The following is a 22,657-nucleotide window of genomic DNA, read 5'->3' on the forward strand; positions in this document are numbered from 1 at the left end:
AGACCCCTGATCATAGCCAGCTAATGACAGTCCTGCCTGAACCCTGCGATGTCTAATGCACAGAGTGCTTGTCAAGGCCACCAAGAAGCACCCACATTTTATGATTTAGAACGACAATGTAGCGTGCTGAACACCAGTGTGATTTCCATAGAAATGAGCAGCTAACTGAGCTCAAAATGCTGATAAAAAATGATTTACATAAATGACACAGCATGCTACTTTTGCCAATTTGTGTAATTTGCACCTGGAAATTAAATATCCTCAGTATTTTAAAAAAAAGTCCACAATTAGTTATCCAAGGACTATAGCTGCATGGAAGCTAAAACCTGTTTTAAGAACGTTTCAGAGGATATTCAGTCTATTCGTAGGTTTAAATACAAACCTTTCTGCCCTTGTGGTTGTCTGGCAGGAAGCAGAGCCGTGGGAATCCTCTACAGGTGTAGGGCTGGCCCGGATTGGGATGTTCTGGGCCCTGATGGGAAAGCAATTACATTACAAGTGGTCAAATATAAGCAACATGCACAATGTACCAAACCACACCACCGCACGGAAGCTCACCTGTATCCCTGGGGGAATACTGTAGATTATCTGTATAGTCCCACAGTCAGAGTGGCCTGGGAGTTGCTGGGGAATACTATAGATTTCCATCTTGCCCTTGGGCTGGGTTCCTGTTTTCTCCCCATAGATTGTCTTGCAAGAAGGACACTGAAGGCTGCCATCCTGAAAAAGATAAGACCAGCCAAATTTAACCAGCCAGAAGACAAAAAGTCTTGGAAAAAAAGAGACTACAAAATTAGTTAAGAGACATATCAATTAAATTTTAGGCAGAAAACTGATCTTAATATTATGGAACTGGCCATCCTGCAGTCTCCTAAATGGCTGTATTAATGAAGCACACACCTTGGTTCCATTGTTATACATGGCCAGCATGCAGAGCAGATGCAGGTTGTGGCCACACTTAGTGAACTTGCCCACTGTGTTGGGTGGCATGGTCTGGCTGTCCAATGCTCCCTCGTAGCCAGAAGGACAAGATAGCCGTTCCATGCAAATGATGCAGTCCTGAGAAGTGAAGTAGGGGGGGATTTACACAATGAAACAAGTTTGCTTATTTACACAATTAAGCAAAGCAAAAGCTGGTAGATCTGGTTTCTAAAATGCTAACTTTAAACTAAATTCAAATCAGTCTTAAAACCTCACTCATCCCGCTTCTGCCTGCAAGGCATGAAATGTGGCCAGTCTCCTGCCACAGAAAATTGCAGCCCAAGCTGCTTTTCTGTTAAGCACTTTGGGCTGCAAACCATTGTATGAAAAGTGCTATATAAATAAAGTGATTATTATTATTATTAGTAGTAGTAGTATTAACTGCCCCTCTTAAAATTAAAACATAGGGGCACAGGGGTGAACAAACTGGTTGTTTCCAGTCCTGAGCAACAAAAACTCAACTAGAAAATATTACACATTTATTTTCACCTTTTACGCATTTACTTTTCAAATCGTGGCAACCAGATTGTTGGTTGCCCAACAGACAACCATATGAATTTAGGATTTGCTTTCGACTGGTGTGGCTTGTGAAGACAAAACAGTGCAATGCTACTCAAGCAACCAAGAGCATTTGTCCATTTGAATTAACTGCTGTTATCTTGCTAGCTTTGTTATTTGCTTGCTAGCTTGGTTATTTTCTGTTCTTGAATGCACATTTAAATAAGGTCAGTAAAAGAATGTTGCACGAAAAGTAAAAATAAACCAAAAAGTAATCACTTCTGTGGGAGCGGGGGAATAATTCTAAAATTGTGTGTTTGATCTGTCAAGTGTCCATTGTCATTAAAAAGAAAGGGCATGCACAGGTATTTCTGTACTGTGCTGGCCTCAGAAGTAGGATCACTGTTGCAATGAGCGCTGGAAGTGAAATTTTATCACTCCAATCTAACATTCAAAAAAAGTGGGAGGCCTCTTCAGGACAGTTTTGGAAGTTAGCTCATCAAAGAACACTATCCAAACATCAGCAAATGCACCACTTATATGAACCAGATTCTGCATATATGAATCAGATTATGAAATTAAAGGCCAACCTTGAACAATAATTATCTGAAGGCTTGAGGCTTGCTACCAGTGGCTACTGTCCTGTTAATGCCCAACTTTTCTGTGCAAACATCAGAATAACATACAACCTCAATTTATTAAATCTTCATAATGGACTGCATGGGCATTTTGTGGCCAGTCTAATATTATAATTGCTACTCTCTGTTAAGATTTTAATCCTACAATAACCACAAAAGTTCCAAGCAGAGGGGCAGTTCAATGTGTTCCAGAAAAAGGAAATTTTACAAGTTGATACTGGCCATTGAAAAGGCATAACGCAAGCCAAAAAAGCGTGGGCATCCCAGATCTAAAAGTTATGGCGTGGATTCCCAAACGAAGCCAGTGCATCCAACACCAGGGAAGCAACAGATCTCCATTACCTTGGTCAAATGCCTGGGTAACATATCAAGCAACCAGAGGAGGTTTCTCCAAGACAACAGGTGAAGCAGTGCTTCACCAAAAAAAGGGACATGTATAACACAACCCACATATCTTTTTTTAACGTGCCTTACTTCAAAAACCTGCCTTATATTGTGCAATAAAGTGACACCTTCAGAATTTTAAAAGGAACCTCAGTGAGGCAAGACTTCTGTCTGCTTCACTGGTCCAACAAGGTGCCGTGGCAAGCAAATGAAAAGCTTGCTGACAATGTTCCCAATGTTCACAGTGAAAAACAATTATTTCCCACAGTAACATCTTAAATCAAATTTGTTTGTAAAAATAATACGTCCACTGGAAACGGTTGGTGTAATAAATCCATTCACGCATATTCACTTATGAAATAATGGTACCTGCCATGCTTATTATTTAGAGTCATGCTCGTTTAAGTAAAATTCATGTACAAACAAATACATAAACCTGATCCCCCATCTTAAATTGACAAATCTGTCTAGGATATAAGCAACAAAAATGAACTGACATTTTGTTACCCATTGTAGCCATCTACTTTTTCATGGCACTTAGAACTTACAACAATTACACAGTATTTTGTTTATGTATTGAATATGCATAGGTGATGAGATAATCTGATTTAAGTGTAAGTAGACGACTACTTGTCACTGTATTCTATTTGATGTTCCCTTGAGAAGGAAACTCAGTTTAAATGGGACAGCCATAGTGGTGAGTTGTGTGATGGCCGCCAGCTGAAATTCAATTCAATTTTATTTGTATAGCCTTTTTACAGTGTCACAAAGACACTTTGCAGAGTAACAAGGCAAGAGACAGAGCACGCACATGAGGGGAGGAAAAAAAAAAAAAAAATCCCAGTGGTGAGAAAACTGGAAAGGGACGTAAAGTAGCGGTAGAATGGAATGTAGCAGAAATGCTATAAGGGATCTATCACAGAAAATAAAATGGGTTAATCATGGTACAGTTGAGGTGATAGCTAACAGGACTAATAGAAGACCAAATGGTATAGGTCAGTATAGAGCAAGGTGATCTTACCTTCTTTCCACTGTTCTGCCTACAGCTGGCCATGTGATGTGGAAAGTGTGCAACAACTCAGAAATGGCATAGCTCAACAGATAAAGCATGGCAATAACAGCGGTTCAATTTTCGATATTTGAGGGGGGGTGGGTTCAGGAGAACCAGGGGTGATGGTGGGTTTGCTTCAACAAAAATTCTGGTCAGCAGCTGCTACTGCAAGAAACAGACCGCCATCTCTCTCCTGAAAACAGATGGCACTTGTCCTTTGGACGATAACAGTAGCAACAGAGAAAAGTGTCAGATTGCACATTTCACAGCCTGCCTTTGCACATTAAATTCTAATCCAAATCCTAAATAGAAGGGGGGGGGGGGGGGGGCGGCAAGAGCTGGCTTTATGAAGCCAGCTGGCTGGCTTGTATTTCTTATTTTTAAAAAACTGAAAAACAAACCATGCGGGTTCAAAATTAGGCAAGTGTAAATTCGTATTTACAAAATTGATGTTTCTTTAAAAAATGTAAGATTTAAAGTTCAACCCCTCAATGTTCCCTGAATCTGCTGGTGAATGTGTGCATAAAATGTCCCAGAACCCACTCTACCCTACCAAAACAGACCTACACGCATGCAGGCACAGACAAACAGACCAACAGAGAGATAGACAGACATACACTCAGGCAGGCACATGCACACGTGCATGTACAAAGGAAAACACACACACAAACACACACCTCTTCTGGGGGAACAGCCACTTTCTTCATGTACCTCTGGATCACCTCCTCTGGTTTCTGGTCTTTGGCTGAGGACACAGAGACAGGATGGTTTAATGGTTGGTCGAAATTCAACTAAGATAGGAGGACCGCACATTGTATTGTAAATTCAGAATATTGAAGCCATTACAGACTTACAAGTACAAGTTTCTTCTACAAGAACTGAACTGTACACTCAAGACTAAATAAACGTTTCAAAAGTGCAAAAGGTCAAAACAAAATAATTCAACTCTACCTCCAATCCATGTAGTCCAGAAAATGGTATGAAAATTGAAATTATATTAAATTTCACAAATGAAATGCAAATAAGATGCAATTCACTGTCTGAATCCCATTCATATCATCTATGTTGTGGTAATTACCAAATCCAACTATATACATAATTGTATGTCCATAAGTCGATACATTTACTTAAATTGCTCAAATATAAAATTAAATAGCTTCAAATGCTAAAAAAGCTTTTGTTTACACTGCTTAAGAAATAAGCTCAAATCAGGTATGTTTTAAATAATTCCGGACAGCGACACTCTCCACCTAGCTGAGCTCTTGCAAAAAAAAAAAAAAAAAGGATCTGAACAGTGATGTAAATAAAAATGTTTTTAATGTACCATGCAAACACTTAAAAACACTCACTTTGTGTTCATCTACACCACAATGAATAAGGGCTAAATAAGGAGTTTGTAAGACAATTACTGTAGTCAAAAAAACCTTTTCACCCATTTGAGAGGCACCAGCTGATATTATCTCAGAGTGTTAACTGAGCGCAAAACAAAACAATCTTGTACAGTACATCCCATAATGAGCTCAGATAAAGGCATAAAGCTACACATAGGCCACTCAGTAATGAGGAAAGGACTGTCTTAAACGCTCTTATTTAAATAGACTATTAATAAGCCTTCCTTTTCTGCAAATTAATGGAAAACTGTTCAAGCACCCATTATGTCCATTTAAAGTGAATACCGAGTTTCACTTTAAAAGCAAATACAAATGTTAAACAAATGTGTGAAAAATGGTCTTGTGCAGGTACCAATGAAATAAAAAACAAAGTGTACTGATCCCCACAATGATTCAGGAATTCCTCAAAACTTCTAAATATGTATCTTTAAAATCTTCAGAAATAATTATTAATGTATTTATGTTCTGTTTACTTTAGTATTTAAAATAATGCATACAACTGTAAAGACAAACATAAGATTTGGGCCTAGTGACTAAACATCAATTTTTTAATGTGAAAATGACAGAATCAGTTCACAGACTGGTAATTTTGTCCTGGGGCCAAGGTACTTCACCCGGACAGATACAGTATAAAAATACAGTAGAACTGTATCACCATTTCTCATGTTCTTACTCCAAGGACCAATGCAGATCCCCGTTTTCAAATGATGATTCATTTAAATGTGCTATGGCTTCAGACAATAAAAACCTTTCCTTGAGTTTGTTTACCTCTGAGTACTACTGTATATGCTATCCAGTATTAAAGCCATGTGAGCTAATGCATGTGGACTATGCCCAAAGCAGTGGTCTTTTTTTTTGTAAATCACCACCCCCCCCCCTTTTTAGCAAAGGACAGCTTTATTTCTAAAATAACAATATGCAAATATCATAGTGGTGAAGTCTCTACCATCCCCCACCCCCAATTCCACCACCCACCATCCCCTAACCCCTTTGCAATGACTTAGCAAAGCAATGACTTTTAAGATAAAGCTGGTTTTCACAAGAAAAAAAACATGAAACCAAAACACATAAAAGCTTATTCAACCTATCAACTAGATTTGTGTGATTCCAAGACAATTTAAGAGCCAACAACTCTCTGTCCTTTTCAAGTCAACATCACAGGTCCATACAAAATAAACACGCAGGAAACCAAATGAATGTTCCAATCGATTAACTGAATCTTGTGGCAGTCTTGTCTTTGCTGAATGAAGGTATTTATTATCTGTTCCACGGATGGCCTAGAAATAAAGCAGTGCAAGGCGACAACAAGCAGAGAGCACAGGGTGAGAGGAGAGTGGAGGGACTACCTGTCCTGGGCTGTCTCTTTGCCCTCTTAATGGTGCTCTGAGTTTTGGCGGGCCTGCCCAAGGGGTGCTGCGAGAGGGGGGTGCTCATGAGGCGAACTCCAAGTCCTGCTGCTGACATCAAAATGGAAGCCATGCCTGGAGCAGCCAAAGCCAGCAGAGACATGCGGGCGGGGTGGAGAGGAAACACCAATGTAATGAACAATGTGGGGCAATGTATATAAAAAAATTTAAAAAAACTGATCAGTGGCTGTGAGAGTGCGGCAGGATTATGCAAAACTGACTGAATACCCTGCTCAACGTTCCTTGTGCTAAGTAAGGAAATAGGGACAAAACATTGTTATTTTGGCATGCATGTTTAAACAATGGCTGATAAAAGAAATAAAAACTTGCGTTGCCTTCATGGATATCTGTTACAATGAACTGGAGCTTCACAACCACCAACAGCACGAGTAACGGCTTGATTGGGCGGCATGCCCCATACCAGTACAGCACCGAGTGTTTGGCACTTTTCAGGGTTTCCCACAGAAATAAGTACTATGACCACAGACACTATGCCCTTAAAAACATTCATTTCTGTACCTTCTGACCTCATGTCAACAGACAGAATTCACGAACAACTTCACGAATCGACACAACAAAGCCCCAAAATCAGGGGATTTTGCGTTTTTTCCTCCTCCTCCTTCCTGCTGATTACATCAGCCGCTTTTCCACCAAAAGTACCCAGAACTTTTAGTCCCAGGAACTACTTTTCAAAGAACTAAAATGTTCCTTCAGCCCATTGTTGTCTGCGTTTCCACCGCGGTCTAAAGTCCAGCGAGGATTAGGCAAATTAGTCCACTGACGTATGAAAAAGCGACATCGTCGTCGGTCCATCTGTCTTATGATTTCTTCTGTAACCCCATACTACCACCAAAGTAGCCTACATTATTTTCTAATAACCGGGACAGCCCGGAGGGGTTTATTCCACTTATACAACGGGTTACCAACAATGACTATATATGGTTACTTTAGTATTTATTGATTTTTATCGACTTAATCACCTGAAATTGAAATATTCTTCCGCGGCCGTTTGGGCACATTTTACCGTTGTCAAGCAAAACTCTCGTTGGTATTTCGACTTGGACTGTTGTTACGCAACAAATAGGATGTAACAGGGCAATAGTCAGATTGTAACTGTTTTATATATCCTCTCAAACACATTCATTATGTTTTTATGCGAACATTCACTTTCATGTCTTGACATCCGAGGCGACAGAATGCATTCACATTCCACAAATAACTGGTAACAACAGCAGAAAACATGCACACGTCGTAAACAATTTGCTGTTGAATTGATTACTTTGACTCTCATCGTCAATTCCATATAGGCTAATCGCAAAATGACAAGAATAAATAGAATGAAAACTCAGACTTGCGTGAAAATTTTAATTAGCAGTGGTACAGCCACCGTTTGCTTTCCTGCAAAGTTACTGCTAGCGGAGCAGCAAAGTGTGCCCTCCAGATGCAAACCATGCACCATAAATTAGTCCATAATCTTCCTGGTCTTTTTGTGGAATTGAAGAATTGCAGAGTTTTTTGGGGTAAAATAAAGTCCCCGGAACTTAATTTAGACCCTGGTCCCTGCGGTGGAAACGCACTGAGTTCCTCAAAAGGTTCCTAGTTCCTGGGGAAAGTTCCTGCGGTGGAAACGCGGCTATCATCACAAATGCACCAGGGCCAGAAAGAATATGTCTCCCTATTGGACATTTACCTACATCAGCCAATAAAAACATTGGATACACACAAAAAAAAACATGTACAAGTGCACACATTTTTAAAAAAACTATACAGCCCCAGGAGGTACTTCACTAGTGCTGCGCTGGGTAGCCTGTTTGCCTATGTGACTGTTGGACGACAGGGCACGGGTTCAAATCCTACCTCGGACTCAGGCAACGATTGCTTTTGTAACTGCATAATCTTCGCTGGAAACTCATTTATATTTCTGAAATCAAAATAAAATAGACAGTTTGGCTTTTGCCATTTTGACCAAGTTTAATGTTACTATCTTGCTAATGAATCGACAGAAAGGGTGTATAACGTTAATGCTGACTGCTCTGAAATTAACCCCTGAAATCTGCACTGTTTTCGGTCCGGTAGGTGAAGAGTTATGGACACCGGCAAAAGATAATGGGCCTCATTCACCAATATCTTCCTAAGTTTTTTCTTAAATTTTTTGTTAAGAAAGGTCCTAAGAAAAATCTACGTCAGATTCACGACGTGTTCTTCTCTAGTTAAGACAGTTAATGCACCTAAGTCACCTACGACACAGCTACCTAGTTACAACCCTAAGCTTACAGTCATTTACAGGGGGGTAGGGAGGGATGGGGAGAGGTGCAGCCTGAAGAGGTGAGTCCTCAGTCGTCGTTTGAAATGGGTCAGTGTCTCAGCTGTTCTGACCTCCACAGGGAGGTCATTCCACCATCGTGGGGCCAGAACAGACAGGAGACGTGTTCTGGAAGTGCAGGTGCGAAGAGGGGGAGGTGCTAGGCGTCCTGAGGTAGCAGAACGGAGGGATCTGGCTGGCATGTAGGGTTTGAATATCTTGTGGAGGTATGCTGGGGCTGATCCCTTAACTGCCTGGTATGCTAGGACCAATGTTTTAAATTTGATGCGAGCTATAACAGGCAGCCAGTGGAGGGTAGTGAGCAGGGGAGTGACGTGGGAGTGTCTGGGGAGGTTGAAGACCAGACGAGCCGCAGCATTCTGAATGAGTTGCAGGGGTCTGGTGGCAGATGCCGGTAGTCCAGCCAGAAGAGAGTTGCAGTAGTCCAGGCGGGATAGAACCATTGCTTGGACCAGGAGCTGGGTTGAGTAGGTGGTGAGAAAGGGGCGGATTCTGCGGATGTTATACAGGAAAAATCTGCATGCCCGGCTTACTGCTGCGATGTTCTTGGAGAGGGACAGCCTGTTGTCCATCACCACTCCGAGATTCTTGGCACAGGGTGATGATGTCACTAAGGTGTCCCCTAGGGAAATGGAAAAGTCGAGGAGGGGAGAGAATAGAGCAGGAATAAAGATTAGCTCCGTCTTTCCTGGGTTGAGCTTCAGGTGGTGATTGTCCATCCAGCTCTGTATGTCCCTCAGGCAAGCGGAGATGCGGGCAGGGACCTGTGTGTCCGATGAGGAGAAGGAGAGAAAGAGTTGCGTATCGTCGGCATAGGAGTGATAGGACAAGCTATGGGCAGATATTACAGGGCCAAGGGATCTGGTGTACAAGGAGAAGAGAAGGGGACCGAGGACTGAGCCCTGGGGAACTCCGGTGGTGAGGGGACGGGGTGGTGATACCTTACCCGCCCAGGCAACCTGGAAGGAACGGTCAGAGAGGTAAGACTCAATCCAGTCAAGGACTGTGCCGCAGATCCCTGTTGCTGCCAGGGAGGACAGGAGGATAGAGTGCTCCACAGTGTCAAATGCAGCGGAGAGGTCTAGAAGAATCAGGACAGAGGAGAGGGAGGCTGCTCGTGCGGCATGGAGTGACTCACTGACCGAGAGGAGTGCAGTCTCGGTCGAGTGGCCAAGCCTGAAGCCAGACTGGTGGGGATCAAGCAGGTTGTTGTGAGAGAAGACAGCAGAGAGTTGGTTAGATGCAGCACGTTCAAGTGTTTTGGATAGGAAAGGGAGGAGAGATACCGGGCGGTAGTTCTGAATGACGGAAGGATCTAGTGTGGGTTTCTTCAGCAGCGGGGTGATGTGGGCCCTCTTGAAGGATGAGGGGAAACATCCAGAAGATAGGGAGGAGTTCACAAGGGAGGTGACAAAAGGGAGGATGTCAGGTGTGATTGCCTGGAGGAGAGATGAGGGGATAGGGTCGAGGGCGCAGGTGGTAGGGCGGTGGGTGAGCAGAAGCTGGGAAACTTCAGAGTCTGAGAGGAGAGAAAATGTGGAGAAACAGGGGGTGGAGGGCGCAGAGGGGGCAGAGGGCGCAGAGGGGGCGGAGGGGGCGGAGGGCGCAAAGGAGCTGCGGATGTCTGCAATCTTTTCGTCAAAGAATGCTGCAAAGTCATCTGCAGTGAAGGAGGTGGCACGCTGAGGAGAGAAGAGAAAATAGAGAAAAGTTGACGAGGGTTAGAAATGGAGTTATGAATTTTAGTTTGGTAGAATTTTGCCTTAGCGGCAGTGACAGCAGAAGAAAACTCATCAGGAGAGACTGATAAGCTGAGAGGTCAGATGGGTCCCTGGATTTGGCCCACTTCCTCTCAGCAGCGCGGAGGCTGGCCCTGGAGGTGCGTAGGATGCCAGACATCCATGGACTGGGAGGGGATGAACGTGCTGGCCTAGGGACGAAGGGGCATAGGGAGTCGAGTGCTGAGGAGAGAGATGAAGTTAGGGTGGAGGATGCAGATTTAGTGGGGAGCTTGGAAAATGATTGAGGAGTGGGGAGGGAAGCAGTCACTCTGGGAGCAAGAGAAGAGGGGGATAGGGAGCGGAGGTTACGGCGGACAGTGACAGTGGGGATGGGAGGAGGAGAGGGAGGATGTGGAGAGAGGGGGAGGGAGAAGGAGATGAAGTGATGGTCAGACGTATGCAGGGGGGTAACCGTAAGATTGGAGCTGGAACAGGTCCTCAGGAAGATCAGGTCTAGGAGGTTGGCTGCCTTGTGGGTTGGGGGAGAGTGTTGTAGGGAGAAGTCGAAGGAGTGGAGTAGTGGTAGGAAGGCAGCAGACTGGGAGGCCTCTAGGTGGATGTTAAAATCTCCCAGGAGGATCAGCGGGGTGTCCATGTGTTTAAAAATTGTTACCTAAGTGCTTAGGTTTGTATTCAATATATAAACATTTGCTTTTGCAGTATAGACCAAACACTGCATAATTGAAACCCCCAAAAATAAAAGGTCACTACAATAGTTTGATTTTTATCATTTACTCCCGCTGAGGCAACCACCCTCTGAGGCAGAACCTGGCACCTTAATGCTTTGTAAAATAATGAAAATAATTATAAACAATATTATAAATGATAAAAGTATTATTGTAATTTAAATCCTATAATATTATAGAACTGTAGAATTGAAGAAAACGCAATAACCAATTATTTTGCACAAACATGTCAGCACTCAAATGTGCCTAAGTGTGCTCTTGAGTGTGCGTAGATTCTGTTCTTACCTAAGAGCAAATCCCAAATAAGAAAACATTGGTGAATGTCAGAATCTTCGTGAAAACTGCGTAAGTGGGATGTAAGAAGACAACTCTTCTTAAGAACGGTTGGTGAATGAGGCCTGATGACTTCTTGACGGCAGGTATATCAATTTGAGAACGGTCTCTGCTGTGCCTTTAACCTTGTGTGATGGGACCCGTTTTCAATGTTTACTAAAAGAAAAATGATACAATTAATTATTTTTTCAACCTGAGACTCATTGGCCTTGGCTCATTTTCTGTGAAGAACATGTAAAAGAACACATTTTTATTGAGTGCACACTGTGCACCTCCCCTACACATTTATATTACATATGCGGTGTTCGGGTCCAGTGGACCCGAGGGTAATAAAAGTGTGGAACTTGTTGGCGAAAACAAGTCAGCATTGTAAAAATGAAACAAAAAGGTTTGCTGTGTACCTTCACTCTGTCTTCCTCCTACCTGGGCGTGCTGTGTGTGTGTGTGTGTGTATGGTTTGTCCTTTAGATTTGCAGCATGTTTCATATATTGAACACAACCCTCTCCACCATTTTATAGGCATTACCACCAAATGTCCCAAGCCTAATCCCATCACCACCCCCTACACCCACACCACCTCCACCAATACACTCCCATCCCCACACGCACACTCATAGTCCATAAGGATTCTTATTTCTTTTCAAAATCAGAAATCACTTCCCAGTTTCTCTGTCGACAACACACACAAACACACAGACAAGGTTTCAACACAGCTCCCACTTTTCCCACACACTATACCCTCTGTAGTGTGTGAAACTACACACACAGACAAGGTTTGTAACATTGTTACATTTCAAGCACCAAGAACCTGTCTACTACTGCTTTTCCCACAATCTTTACCCTCTTTAGTGTGTGAAACTACACAATGTTTTGCGGGAACCTGCACAATGTTATTTCAAAACGTTCTAAACATTCAATATTTTCCTCACACTCTACCCCAACCGCAAATTGGGAGAGGGACACAACAAATAAATAGCTGTCCGTGTGTGGCTCCTTACTACAATCGATCAGTATGGCAAAAAGAATCTCTGCTCAGAGGGCCTTAACTCATTTTAGAAGAGAGAGAAGCTAGAGTGGAAGGAGTGTCTTCCACTTTGGAAGATGAAGAATTTTCCAAATATGAGGATCATGTCTCTGTCGAGTCTGACAGTGAGTTTGAAGAAGAGGATGAAATTGACCATCAGCCTGCCCCAAGACCAGCCCGTCAGCAGCTAGCCCCAAGACTAGCCCAGATTGGAACAGAGGGGAGCTCCAGAGGAGACTGCTCTTTCTCGAGGAGCTGGGCAGGGCATTAAGACCTCAAATCCAGAGGAGCCAAGAAGAAATACATTTGCAACATACACACAGTAAAACTGTCCCTCATGTGGTGTGCAGACCGTCATGAATTTGTGTTCAAATGGGGCTTGTTTATCATTTCCATAAATACCGTATGTAAAATTAGTTTTTCCAATTTGTTCAGTTCAAGAAATAAACACCAATAGTGATGAAAACCTTGTTTCATTTGTGTGTGTTCATGATAAACATGATTTATTCCACACGTCTTGATAATAGATTTTTTCCCCACAAAAATCACATTTTATCACAAAAAATAACACTTTCATTGATAAATGTGACCTAGCAGAGGTAAATGGCATATATCAACCATAAATGCTGTCTATATTGCTTGTAACTGAGATAAAGTCAACATCTTTTAAGTATTTTAACATAAATTGTTATGGCTGCATGGTTTTAGAAACCCAATAATGTTGGGTGAGCAACAAAAACACGAACACCACACAAGGGTTAACTAGACTACTGTAGCTACTCTGCAATGCCACATTTCAAAATGAATGTTAGCTATCCCTATATATACTCTATACATAGCCTCCAAACAATTAATAGCTCTGTTGTGTAGGCTACACAATGTCCCATTAAAAACACTTCCATTTAAAAATATGACAAACACTTTCATTTATTTCTCATTCACAGTAAAGGAAAAATTACTGAATTCATGCCTGTGTGTTCCTTTCATCTATAATGTATGCATGCATTTATGTGCAGGCATTTCACCAGGGCTGCCCCCCTGAAAGTCGACGATTCGAATCATCTGTTAGAGACCCCTCAGTCGACTCAGATTCTTTGAGTCGAGCAGTCGTTAAAAAAAAAAAAAAAAAAAAAAAAAAATTTTTTTAGACAGTCAATGTGCATTACAATACCGGAATACATCATTATAGAATCTTACAAAAATGGACAGTGGTTATATTACAATATTGAATTATAAATAAAATAAAGGGAATTATAAATTTAGTGTTTATATTCTTGCAACCTGCGCATGCTAGAAAAATTCCACGTGACAACCTGAAGAACACTGCATAACTTGGGAAAGTAAGACCACTCCCGTTAAATCATTCATTTTATAGGCCTATTATTTATTTGGTTGTGTCGGAAAAGCCAGAATACAAATGTTTGCTTTTCCATCTTAAATAATTATAGGCTAATCCTAATTTGTGTTTAATCTGATTATTTATTTAGGCTCTTACACTTGTTTAGATTTATTAGATATTTTATAGGCTGTGTTTAGGGAAATAGCCTACAGAAATAGAATATTCTTTTGAAGACGAGAGGTCGGTTATTATTTCAAAGTGGACAATGCCGTTAATTTATTTAAACCGTTTGCATTTACTTTCATCTAAAAGAAGTCAAATCTTAACCCCTTCGCGCAAGCCCCCTAGTGGTCGGCACGCCGGCGTGCCCAGATTACTGAACTCAGACATTCAGTGCTACTACAACCAAAGTACAGGTTATAAATGAGTGGTCATACATTGTCTTGGACAATCCCTTTGTGAAATATACGCGCATTTGTGATGTCAGGGTAGGCTACCTTCAAAAATAGCTGTGCGTAGTACCACACGTGTTGTTTACAGCGTTGTCGGTCTTTTAAGTACAGTCTGGCTTGATTAACAATTCATTTATTTAGTAGGTGAGAGTATAAGCTTTCTAACGATGTATAACATGTCTAATTTTGCTTTTGGAATAGCGTTTTATAGGTCAGCGTAACCGGAAATTTTCTTATCATTGCATTCAATTACGCATTCACTGTGGTAGCAGTAAAACAAAGATGCTACTAACAAAACGTTGTCAAATATTTTTCGGAATTTCTTGGAAAATACTATTATTATTGAGGACTTCTGAGCATAGCTAAGCAATATGTTTGCTGATAGACCTAGCTGACATCGTTTTCTGGTGTAAGACAGGAGCGGATAGAACTATATCATTGATTTCCTGTCTCTGTGTCTCTCTACTGAAAACAGATAAGATGTCATCATTGCTATGTAAGTATTACTGCTCAAAATACTTCGGTTATATACGTTATTTTTGAAATTGAGTGTCTTTAAATAGGTTACTGGTATTATATAATGTGGATATTTCACACTGTAATGTAAGCGTTAGATAGTAGTGCAACAGTTTTTGTGAAGCATGCAACAGTGATGATGTGAGAGTTGGAGCATTGCCAAAATGTGGTAGACGGTTGAAAATTGTTTTCATGTCATCCCATCCCCATACAAGAAAACCTACGAGAGTACAGAGTATAGAAATACACACGAGTTAATTATTACACATTTAGGTACTGCACAGCATTGTGTGACAATATTTTTGCATTATGTTTAAATCTGATATCAATGTTTTATCGTAAACCTTCAAGGGGATCATTTATATGCTTTACAATGGACAAAAAGCATTATATTCCTTTTTGGAGAGATTTTGGATATGTTTCTGGACCACTGTACTGACAGAAAGCTTGTAATTACCACTTGAAAATGATGCAACAGTGAGTTTTCTTGAGTAAAAACTGTTGATTTGTAGTGAAATACGTGAATTTGTCGTGATTTACAGCAATACATAATTTAGACATTTTGGGTAGATTTGGAGACCTTGGGTACACTGCTTAGTTTTTACTTTATTGATCTTTAGTAGTTCTACATATCCACCCTTTGATTTTATGAACTTGTGGTAAAGACGTTTTAGATCCAGGACATGTATAATTTAACCTGCTGTATATATGCAATCTCCCAGTATTTCATTGCAAACTAAAAAAAGAGCAAATTCATTATAGATTTTTTTGCTTAGACAATTGCATTTGTGGCACTTTATTTCTTCCTAAATTATGAATATAAAGTCATCTAAGCTAGTATTATAAATTGTACAAATGTCTTGCTTCATTAAGCCATTTTTCAAGTGTCTGTGGTGTTCACATCTGGAATTATAAAGCTTTAAATAGGGTACCCCCTAAATAATGGGCAAGGATTGGCCAGATTTGGTATGAGCACTAAGGGGTTAATATCAAAATTAGGCCAATTTACAAGAAACAATATTGGCAATCTTAGCTCACACAAATTAAACAAGCTGTACTTCAAAGCAATGCTACTCAATGTTTCCTAAATTATTCCCTAAATAATTGTAGATAACATATATAATGTATGCAATATTATATACAGTGGGCTCCAGAATTATTGGCACCCTTAATAAAAATGAAGAAAAAAGGCTGCATATAAACCAATATAAACCAGAAGTCAAAATTATTCTCCACCTAGTCGGAAATTTAGAAACAGTCAGTGATAACACTTCCTTTCAATGCTCAGAAGTCCCCTTATTGTTCCGTTTCCACGATGATTGCTTCAAGAAAAGTGGAGATATTGCACACATTTTACGAAGGAAGGAAAGACTAAAAGGAAATTACTATTATTTAATTCAATTCCCAAACATACACAAATGAACGAGCATAGTTACCAGTTACCAAATTACACCAGAGTATCACACCCATATATACTTGTTGAACATCTGATTCCAAAACCATGGGCATTAATATGAAGTTGGACCCCCCTTTGTTGCTGTAACAGCCTCTACTCTTCTAGGAAGGCTTTGCAGTAGATTTTGGAACATGACTGTGGGGATTTGCTTCCATTCAGCCACAAGAGCATTAGTGAGGTTGGGAACTGATAAGGCGATTAGGCCTGGCTATTCAATTGATCCCAAAGGTATTGTATGGGGTTGAGGTCAGGGCTCTGTGCAGACCAGTCAAGTTTTTCCACACAATTTTTGACAAAACCATTCCTATATGGACCTTGCAGTGTGCCCGGGGGGTATGGTCATGCTGAAATGGGAAAGGGCGTTCTCCAAACTGCTGGAGTAGCACAGAATCATCTCTAATGTGACTGCATGCTGTAGCATTAAGATCTTCCTTCACTGGAAATAAGGGGCCTAGGCCAAAACCATGAAAAACAGCCCCAGACCAAGGGGTGTCCAGATACTTTTGGTCATATAGTGTATTTACACAGCTATCTATCTAGCTACTTAGCCACTGATAAGCAATAATTCACAGTGTTGAGTACAAGTTCCTCGCTCATATTCACAAATCACTGAGCTTTCATAATACAGTATATCCTAAATTCAGCCGACATTTTCAAATGTCAGTTATAAAACTGGTCACTGGTCAATACTTAGTATAGTGTGGAGCTGGTTAATTAGCAGATTCATTGTGCTTAAGGTAATTTAGAGTACTTTACTTTTTATACAAAACAATACTTTATCAACTAAGCTAGCGATATGAAAATTACAGGAAATGATTCCATTTTATACGCCTGCTCAACCACTCCGCTCTCCAGCAGCAGGGCGCCTTGCACCCCATCCCATCTGGGTAAAGGGTTCTCCTTCATCCCTATCACAGAACTTCTCCACCCTCGCTCCCCAGAGGTGGAATGAACTCCCTGCCCCTCTTCGAACCACTCCCCCATTACCCATCTTCCACCATGATCTGAAGACTCATCTCTTCAGACTATACCTGTACCAACGAACTGCCACCACTCTGTGGATCAATTCAATTCTTTTTCATGCCACTCATGTTACATGTATCTCCATTCCAGCACTTATTGTACATTGTATTATCATCCTAATGTTGTAGTTTGTACTGCCCCCTAGTTTTACTTAGCATAGGTTAGGTCAGAATAATGTTAACTGTGTGAACTGGACTGTGTTCTTGGCTATGAATAACTGTACAAAATTAGTACTGTACCTTATCAAACCTGTGTTTTGTAGTTGTTCCAATGACCCTAATATGCAGTTCTGTATGTCTCTTTGGATATAAGCATCTGCTAAATAAATGTAATGTAAATGTATTACAAAATGAATGACACCTTTAAATAAAGTTTATCACAGTCTCTGAACTAGGGCTGTCAAAAAACAAAAAGTAGCTACTTTGTTGGGACTTTTGGAGCGGAACTTAAAATCACCATAGTTTTAACGTTATCCACTGAAAAACGCTAGAACTCCCAAAATGCTAGTATGCAAAAAGAAAAAGGTAAAACTAATTCCACTGGTTAAGCATTTTATGCCAATTTCAGGCCTGCAGTTGATTTGCCAAAAACACCAGACGGTCCACGTGCAAAGAGGCCAGTGCCAATCTCTTATTAGCAAGGAAGGAAAGGACTTCCTAACACACCGAGGAACCAGGGAGGAAATTAAAGTGCCATGTCCATCAAGAAACAGAACAGCAGTAGGAACGACCAGTATGACCCAGCAACTTCGGTTTTCAACAGAATAGGTGCTAAAATGCAAGATTTACTTTTGGTCTAACATAATCCAAGTTGAAAGGAAGACAGTTGCAATGCTACATTTTTTTCTTTCATATTTGAATGTTAATTTTCATGCTAGAATATCTTTTTCTTTACAATTCGAATAGCATTCGAATACAAATCATCGTTTGATAGTCCTCATCTGATCCAGGCTCAGTTTTTGTAAATCTTTGTGACAGCACCACATTTAGCTGGTAAAACTTATAACCATGTAGCCATTCCTCAAATACATTTTAAATATCCTGATGACATCCATGGTATACAACTATATCTATAAAAAAAACCATCCTCATAAGACCTGTCATGTGACCATGGTCTCCAGCTTCATTTATTATGAAAGATTTCTTCCAGGCTTCAAACAGCTCATGGCTCCAGAGGCGTGACATTTTAATGATTTACTGAAACATCCAGTAAGCTTTGTATTGATTTTGGATTAAACCGTCCTGGTATACAAAGGTGGGGCATTCTTTAGTGGGGCATAATCATGGATAATAGCAATTGAAAATTGCAGTTAATTATGTGTTCTACTCAAGCAGCCAAAACTGGGATGTGTGTTTGAAGCTCACTTCCTGGTGCTGTTCAGAAACCTGCTCACTAGCACCAGTGCGGTTGGCTCCAGTATAGGTGTTTCAGCTACCCATTTCAATGAAAGTCAATGGTAACAATAAGGTCAAAATATGAAGACAATTTTTTCCCACAAGAAAATGTATGTGTTTTTTCTTCATCTAACGTCTCCCCATATGCCAGGTTAACTTATTCTGTTATTTGGATAAGACTGCAATATTTTGTGGATGAATCAGGGACAGATTGCGTCACTGCTGAGTCCATATAACGGTCCCTCTTTTCCCAACTGTCTCTAGGTCCAAATTGTACAATATGGCGGCGCCCACACACTGCACTTCCCAGGCTCCAAAACGCTTTTCACCAAGCCCATGGAAAGTCAATGGGTGATGTCACAAAGACTTGGTCCATATTTTTCTACAGTCTATGGCTCTACTGCACAGAAGTTCCATTCTGATCTTAATGGGGAAAGTTCAAGAAAATAGAAGAGTATATCGCTTGACCTCAGTCATGTCTCAATAAGTGTTTAGTGTCAATAATAGGCTATATTAAATGGCACAGGGAAATCATACTCTCTGATAAAGATGTCACTCAGTACCAAAGTCCTTCATAAGTTAATTGTTCTAAAAAGACACTCAAAAATGACTTATTCATTACAGAATAAACATTCTTGACTTTTCACTAGAATAGACTTGGGGTATTTCTCATGAATCCATATTTATCTCTAAATAGATTTGCAAAAGAAAAAGCTGGTTGCAGTGAAGATTCATACATAATGGAACAGCTCCTTGGTGAGGCCCATCGAAGTCACTGCAGACATTTTGCTATATAGGCTATCCATTTACATGGCTGTGGTTCCATTATAAACAACTTTACCTGCCAGAGCTGAGCTCACACTGTTGGACCCATTCAGCTGCACAGGGATTGAGGGAATGCTGGTGAAGGGAAAAAACAAATGGGAACATTAGTGTGACAGGGTGAGGGAGATTCAGAAAATAGCACATTCTGTAAGAGCACAGGATCAGTAACTTGGACCAGAATGGACTGACAAGTGACGCATTCCGTCTCAGTTTAAATAACTGTGTATATTTATGCACTGGATCTCTTTATTACTTTGCGATTGAAAGCTGCAAACAACACAGACAGTGGTCAACAATATGTAGGCTAGGCCAGGCTAAGCATAGATGCCTAAAGAAGCAAAAAACATTTATTTGTGTTGGTGGGAGAAAGGAGGTGCCTGTTTTCCCAAGTAAAGCAAAAGTGAAAGTAATTTATAGATGTTCGTCATTGCTTATGGATGGCCAAGAGACGACTGTTTCAACCCAATGAAGGTCCCAGAAACAGAATGTCAGTTTTACATTTACCAACTGATTTCCATAAGTGTGTAATGCAAATTCAGTTTTACCATTGAATCAAATTCCCTTAAGCATAACAGGCATAATCACAGGCACACAAGCTAGTAGCAGTTAGGGGTGGGGGGGGGGGGGGAATCTTGATTCTTCAAAGCTTTGCAGTGCATTCTTGAATGATTCTGCATCGATGTGGGAGAACTCAAAAAATGATTATTAAAATCGAAATTTTCAATGGACTGCCAGTTTAAGTTTTTATAATGCGGGAGTTTGAAGTGACAGATAAACCAGTGCGAACACTCTCCACGACGTATTCAATATTTAAGTCTATTTTAAATTTTCGGACTGCCACTTCATTTTTTTTTTATAATACCGGAGTTTGAAGTGAAGGATAAACCAGTGCAAACACTCTCTATTACGTTCTGAATTTATTTAAAAGGGTCTGACATACAACAAACATCCTGGCGTTACATTCAATGAAAGAAGCTATTTCAAATGCAAAATGGCTGAGTGAGAAAGAGAAATCCAACCACCGCCCACTTTTTTAAAAGCCTAGTGTTTAGGCACACTTTGGTTTTCTTGAGATAGACAGGAAACAGGAGCTAGACAAGACTTAAGCCGCGTTTCCACCCAAAGTACCCAGAACTTTTAGCCACAGGAACTACTTTTCAAGGAACTAAAAGATTCCTTCAGCCCATTGTTGTCTGCGTTTCCACCACGGTCTGTCCTGTGACAATTAGGGAAATTAGTCCGCTGACGTATGAAAAAGCAACGTCGTCGTCAGTCCATCTGTCATATGATTTCTTCTGTAAACTACTTCTTCTATACTGCCACCGAAGTACGTTATTTTCCAAGACATAAACAATTGGCTGTTGAATTGATTAATTCGACTCATTTCCATATAATCGCAAAATGACAAGAATATATAGAATGAAAACTTGGACTTGCGTGAAAATTTTAATTAATATTGCAGTGGTACAGCCACCGTTTGCTTTCATCTTTTAAAGTTACTGCTAGCGGAGCAGCTAAATACTTGAAGTGTGCCCTCCAGATGCGAACCATGCACTATAAATTTGAGTTCATATGTCTAGTCTTCATGGTCTTTTTGTGGAATTGAATTGCAGCTGCAGATTTTTAAAAATGGCGGTTGAAATAAAATGCTGCAAGTACTCGACCAATCAGAAATGTTCAGCGCTTGTGCCCCACCCCAAAAGTTCCTGTACTTTTCGAAAGTACTACCCCCCCGAGCAGGGACTTTTTGGGGGGTAAAATAAAGTCCCCGGAATTTAATTTAGACCCTGGTTCCTGCGGTGGAAACGCGGCTTTACATAATTTTCAAGCTGTGACACGCAAAACTCAAGTACTTAGGTGACAGTACCACTAATATGAGAAATCATATAATCCGTTTCCACCCGGAGCAGGAGGAGAAAAAAACCTGTTCTCGCGGTGAACCAGAGAGCCTTTGAACAGGTACTTGTATCAAAGCTGGCACTCAACGCTGATAGGGCCAAAAAGATCACCAAGGCTATTACACGTTTCATCACTAAAGATTTGCGTCCTTACTCAGTCGTGGAAAACCAGGGCTTTCGTTTTCTGTTACATATGTTGGAGCCAAGGTACAACATCTCGTCCTGGCGATTCTTCACAGATAGAATATCTGGCCATACTGACGCTGTACAAAGAAACAAAAAACTCAAGTAATGGAATCATTGCGGAACGCAAGATGGGTGGCAATAGCCTGCAATGCATGGACATCCATTGCCACAGAGTCCTACGTAACCGTTATATCACATCAGATTAGCGATAACTGGCAGCTTGAGTCACGTGCTCCAAACTAAGAACATTTGCTATGTTGCACTTGTCTGGATTTAATTGTGGCATTTTTCTGCATCATTTATTGTTTAATCACATGTTCTATGTTACACCCCTTGGATGTGAGCAGCAACACTAGCTAGTGAACTCTAATTTGGATGTAAGCAGCAGCAGGGGCTCCCAGAAGAGATTTCTATTAGAGCCGCTACAGAAATAATTATTTTTTATATTAAATTTTTTTTTCTATATGTGACAATGTGATTAAAAACAAATGCTAAAATATTTACCAGATTGTTGATCAAGAAAAAGGGAACCATGTATTAAAAAGAGAAATTGAGATGCATCAAGATAAATCGATAATTGTTTTGTATTCAAATTGTGGCCCTCTGCATCGTATTCAAATCAAATCATGAGGTGACCGAAGATTCCTACGCCTCGTAGCAGTTCTTCATTATAGTGGTTTTCTCCATTATCTCTGTTGCACTATTGTAATATAGATATAGATATAATATTTCAGTTTTATTAGTACATAATACACTACAGCGATGCAAAACATGGAGTTTTTAAGTGCCACCATTGTCGCGCAGGTCATCCATTTAACAAGCACCCCCCTCCCTGCTGTCTCATCTGCAACTATACCCCCAAAGCATGACACACTGAACAACAGCATCCATCTGGGAGTTCATAAAAATATACTTTCACCACCAAAAATTTGCATTCCATCATAGTAACAAGATAAAGCCAACAATAGCCAAAGGCATGCCAATAGAGTAGTGAAAAACACTCTTCACAAAATAGCATAATAAACAAGAGGAATTCTTCAGGAATTATACCATGTCATTCTACAATCAATAT

General features: G+C 40.6%; 1 protein-coding gene across 4 annotated transcripts in view; it reads right to left on the bottom strand.

The window, feature by feature from the left end:
* Positions 1–22,657, bottom strand: part of dtx2 (deltex 2, E3 ubiquitin ligase) — a 52,447-nt gene that overhangs the window by 11,214 nt on the left and 18,576 nt on the right. For 3 of the 4 annotated variants that reach the window (XM_064352026.1, XM_064352025.1, XM_064352028.1), the window contains 6 exons: positions 19,518–19,576; positions 6,290–6,424; positions 4,230–4,297; positions 901–1,059; positions 559–720; positions 383–472 (listed from right to left, as the gene is read on the bottom strand). In XM_064352026.1, the coding sequence (XP_064208096.1) occupies positions 383–472; positions 559–720; positions 901–1,059; positions 4,230–4,297; positions 6,290–6,424; positions 19,518–19,576 (673 nt within the window). The remainder of the gene's footprint in view (positions 1–382; positions 473–558; positions 721–900; positions 1,060–4,229; positions 4,298–6,289; positions 6,425–19,517; positions 19,577–22,657) is intronic. The other variant, XM_064352027.1, reaches the window with a different exon arrangement.

Source organism: Anguilla rostrata, chromosome 9 (genome assembly GCF_018555375.3).
Source record: "Anguilla rostrata isolate EN2019 chromosome 9, ASM1855537v3, whole genome shotgun sequence".
Taxonomy (NCBI): Eukaryota; Metazoa; Chordata; class Actinopteri; order Anguilliformes; family Anguillidae; genus Anguilla; species Anguilla rostrata.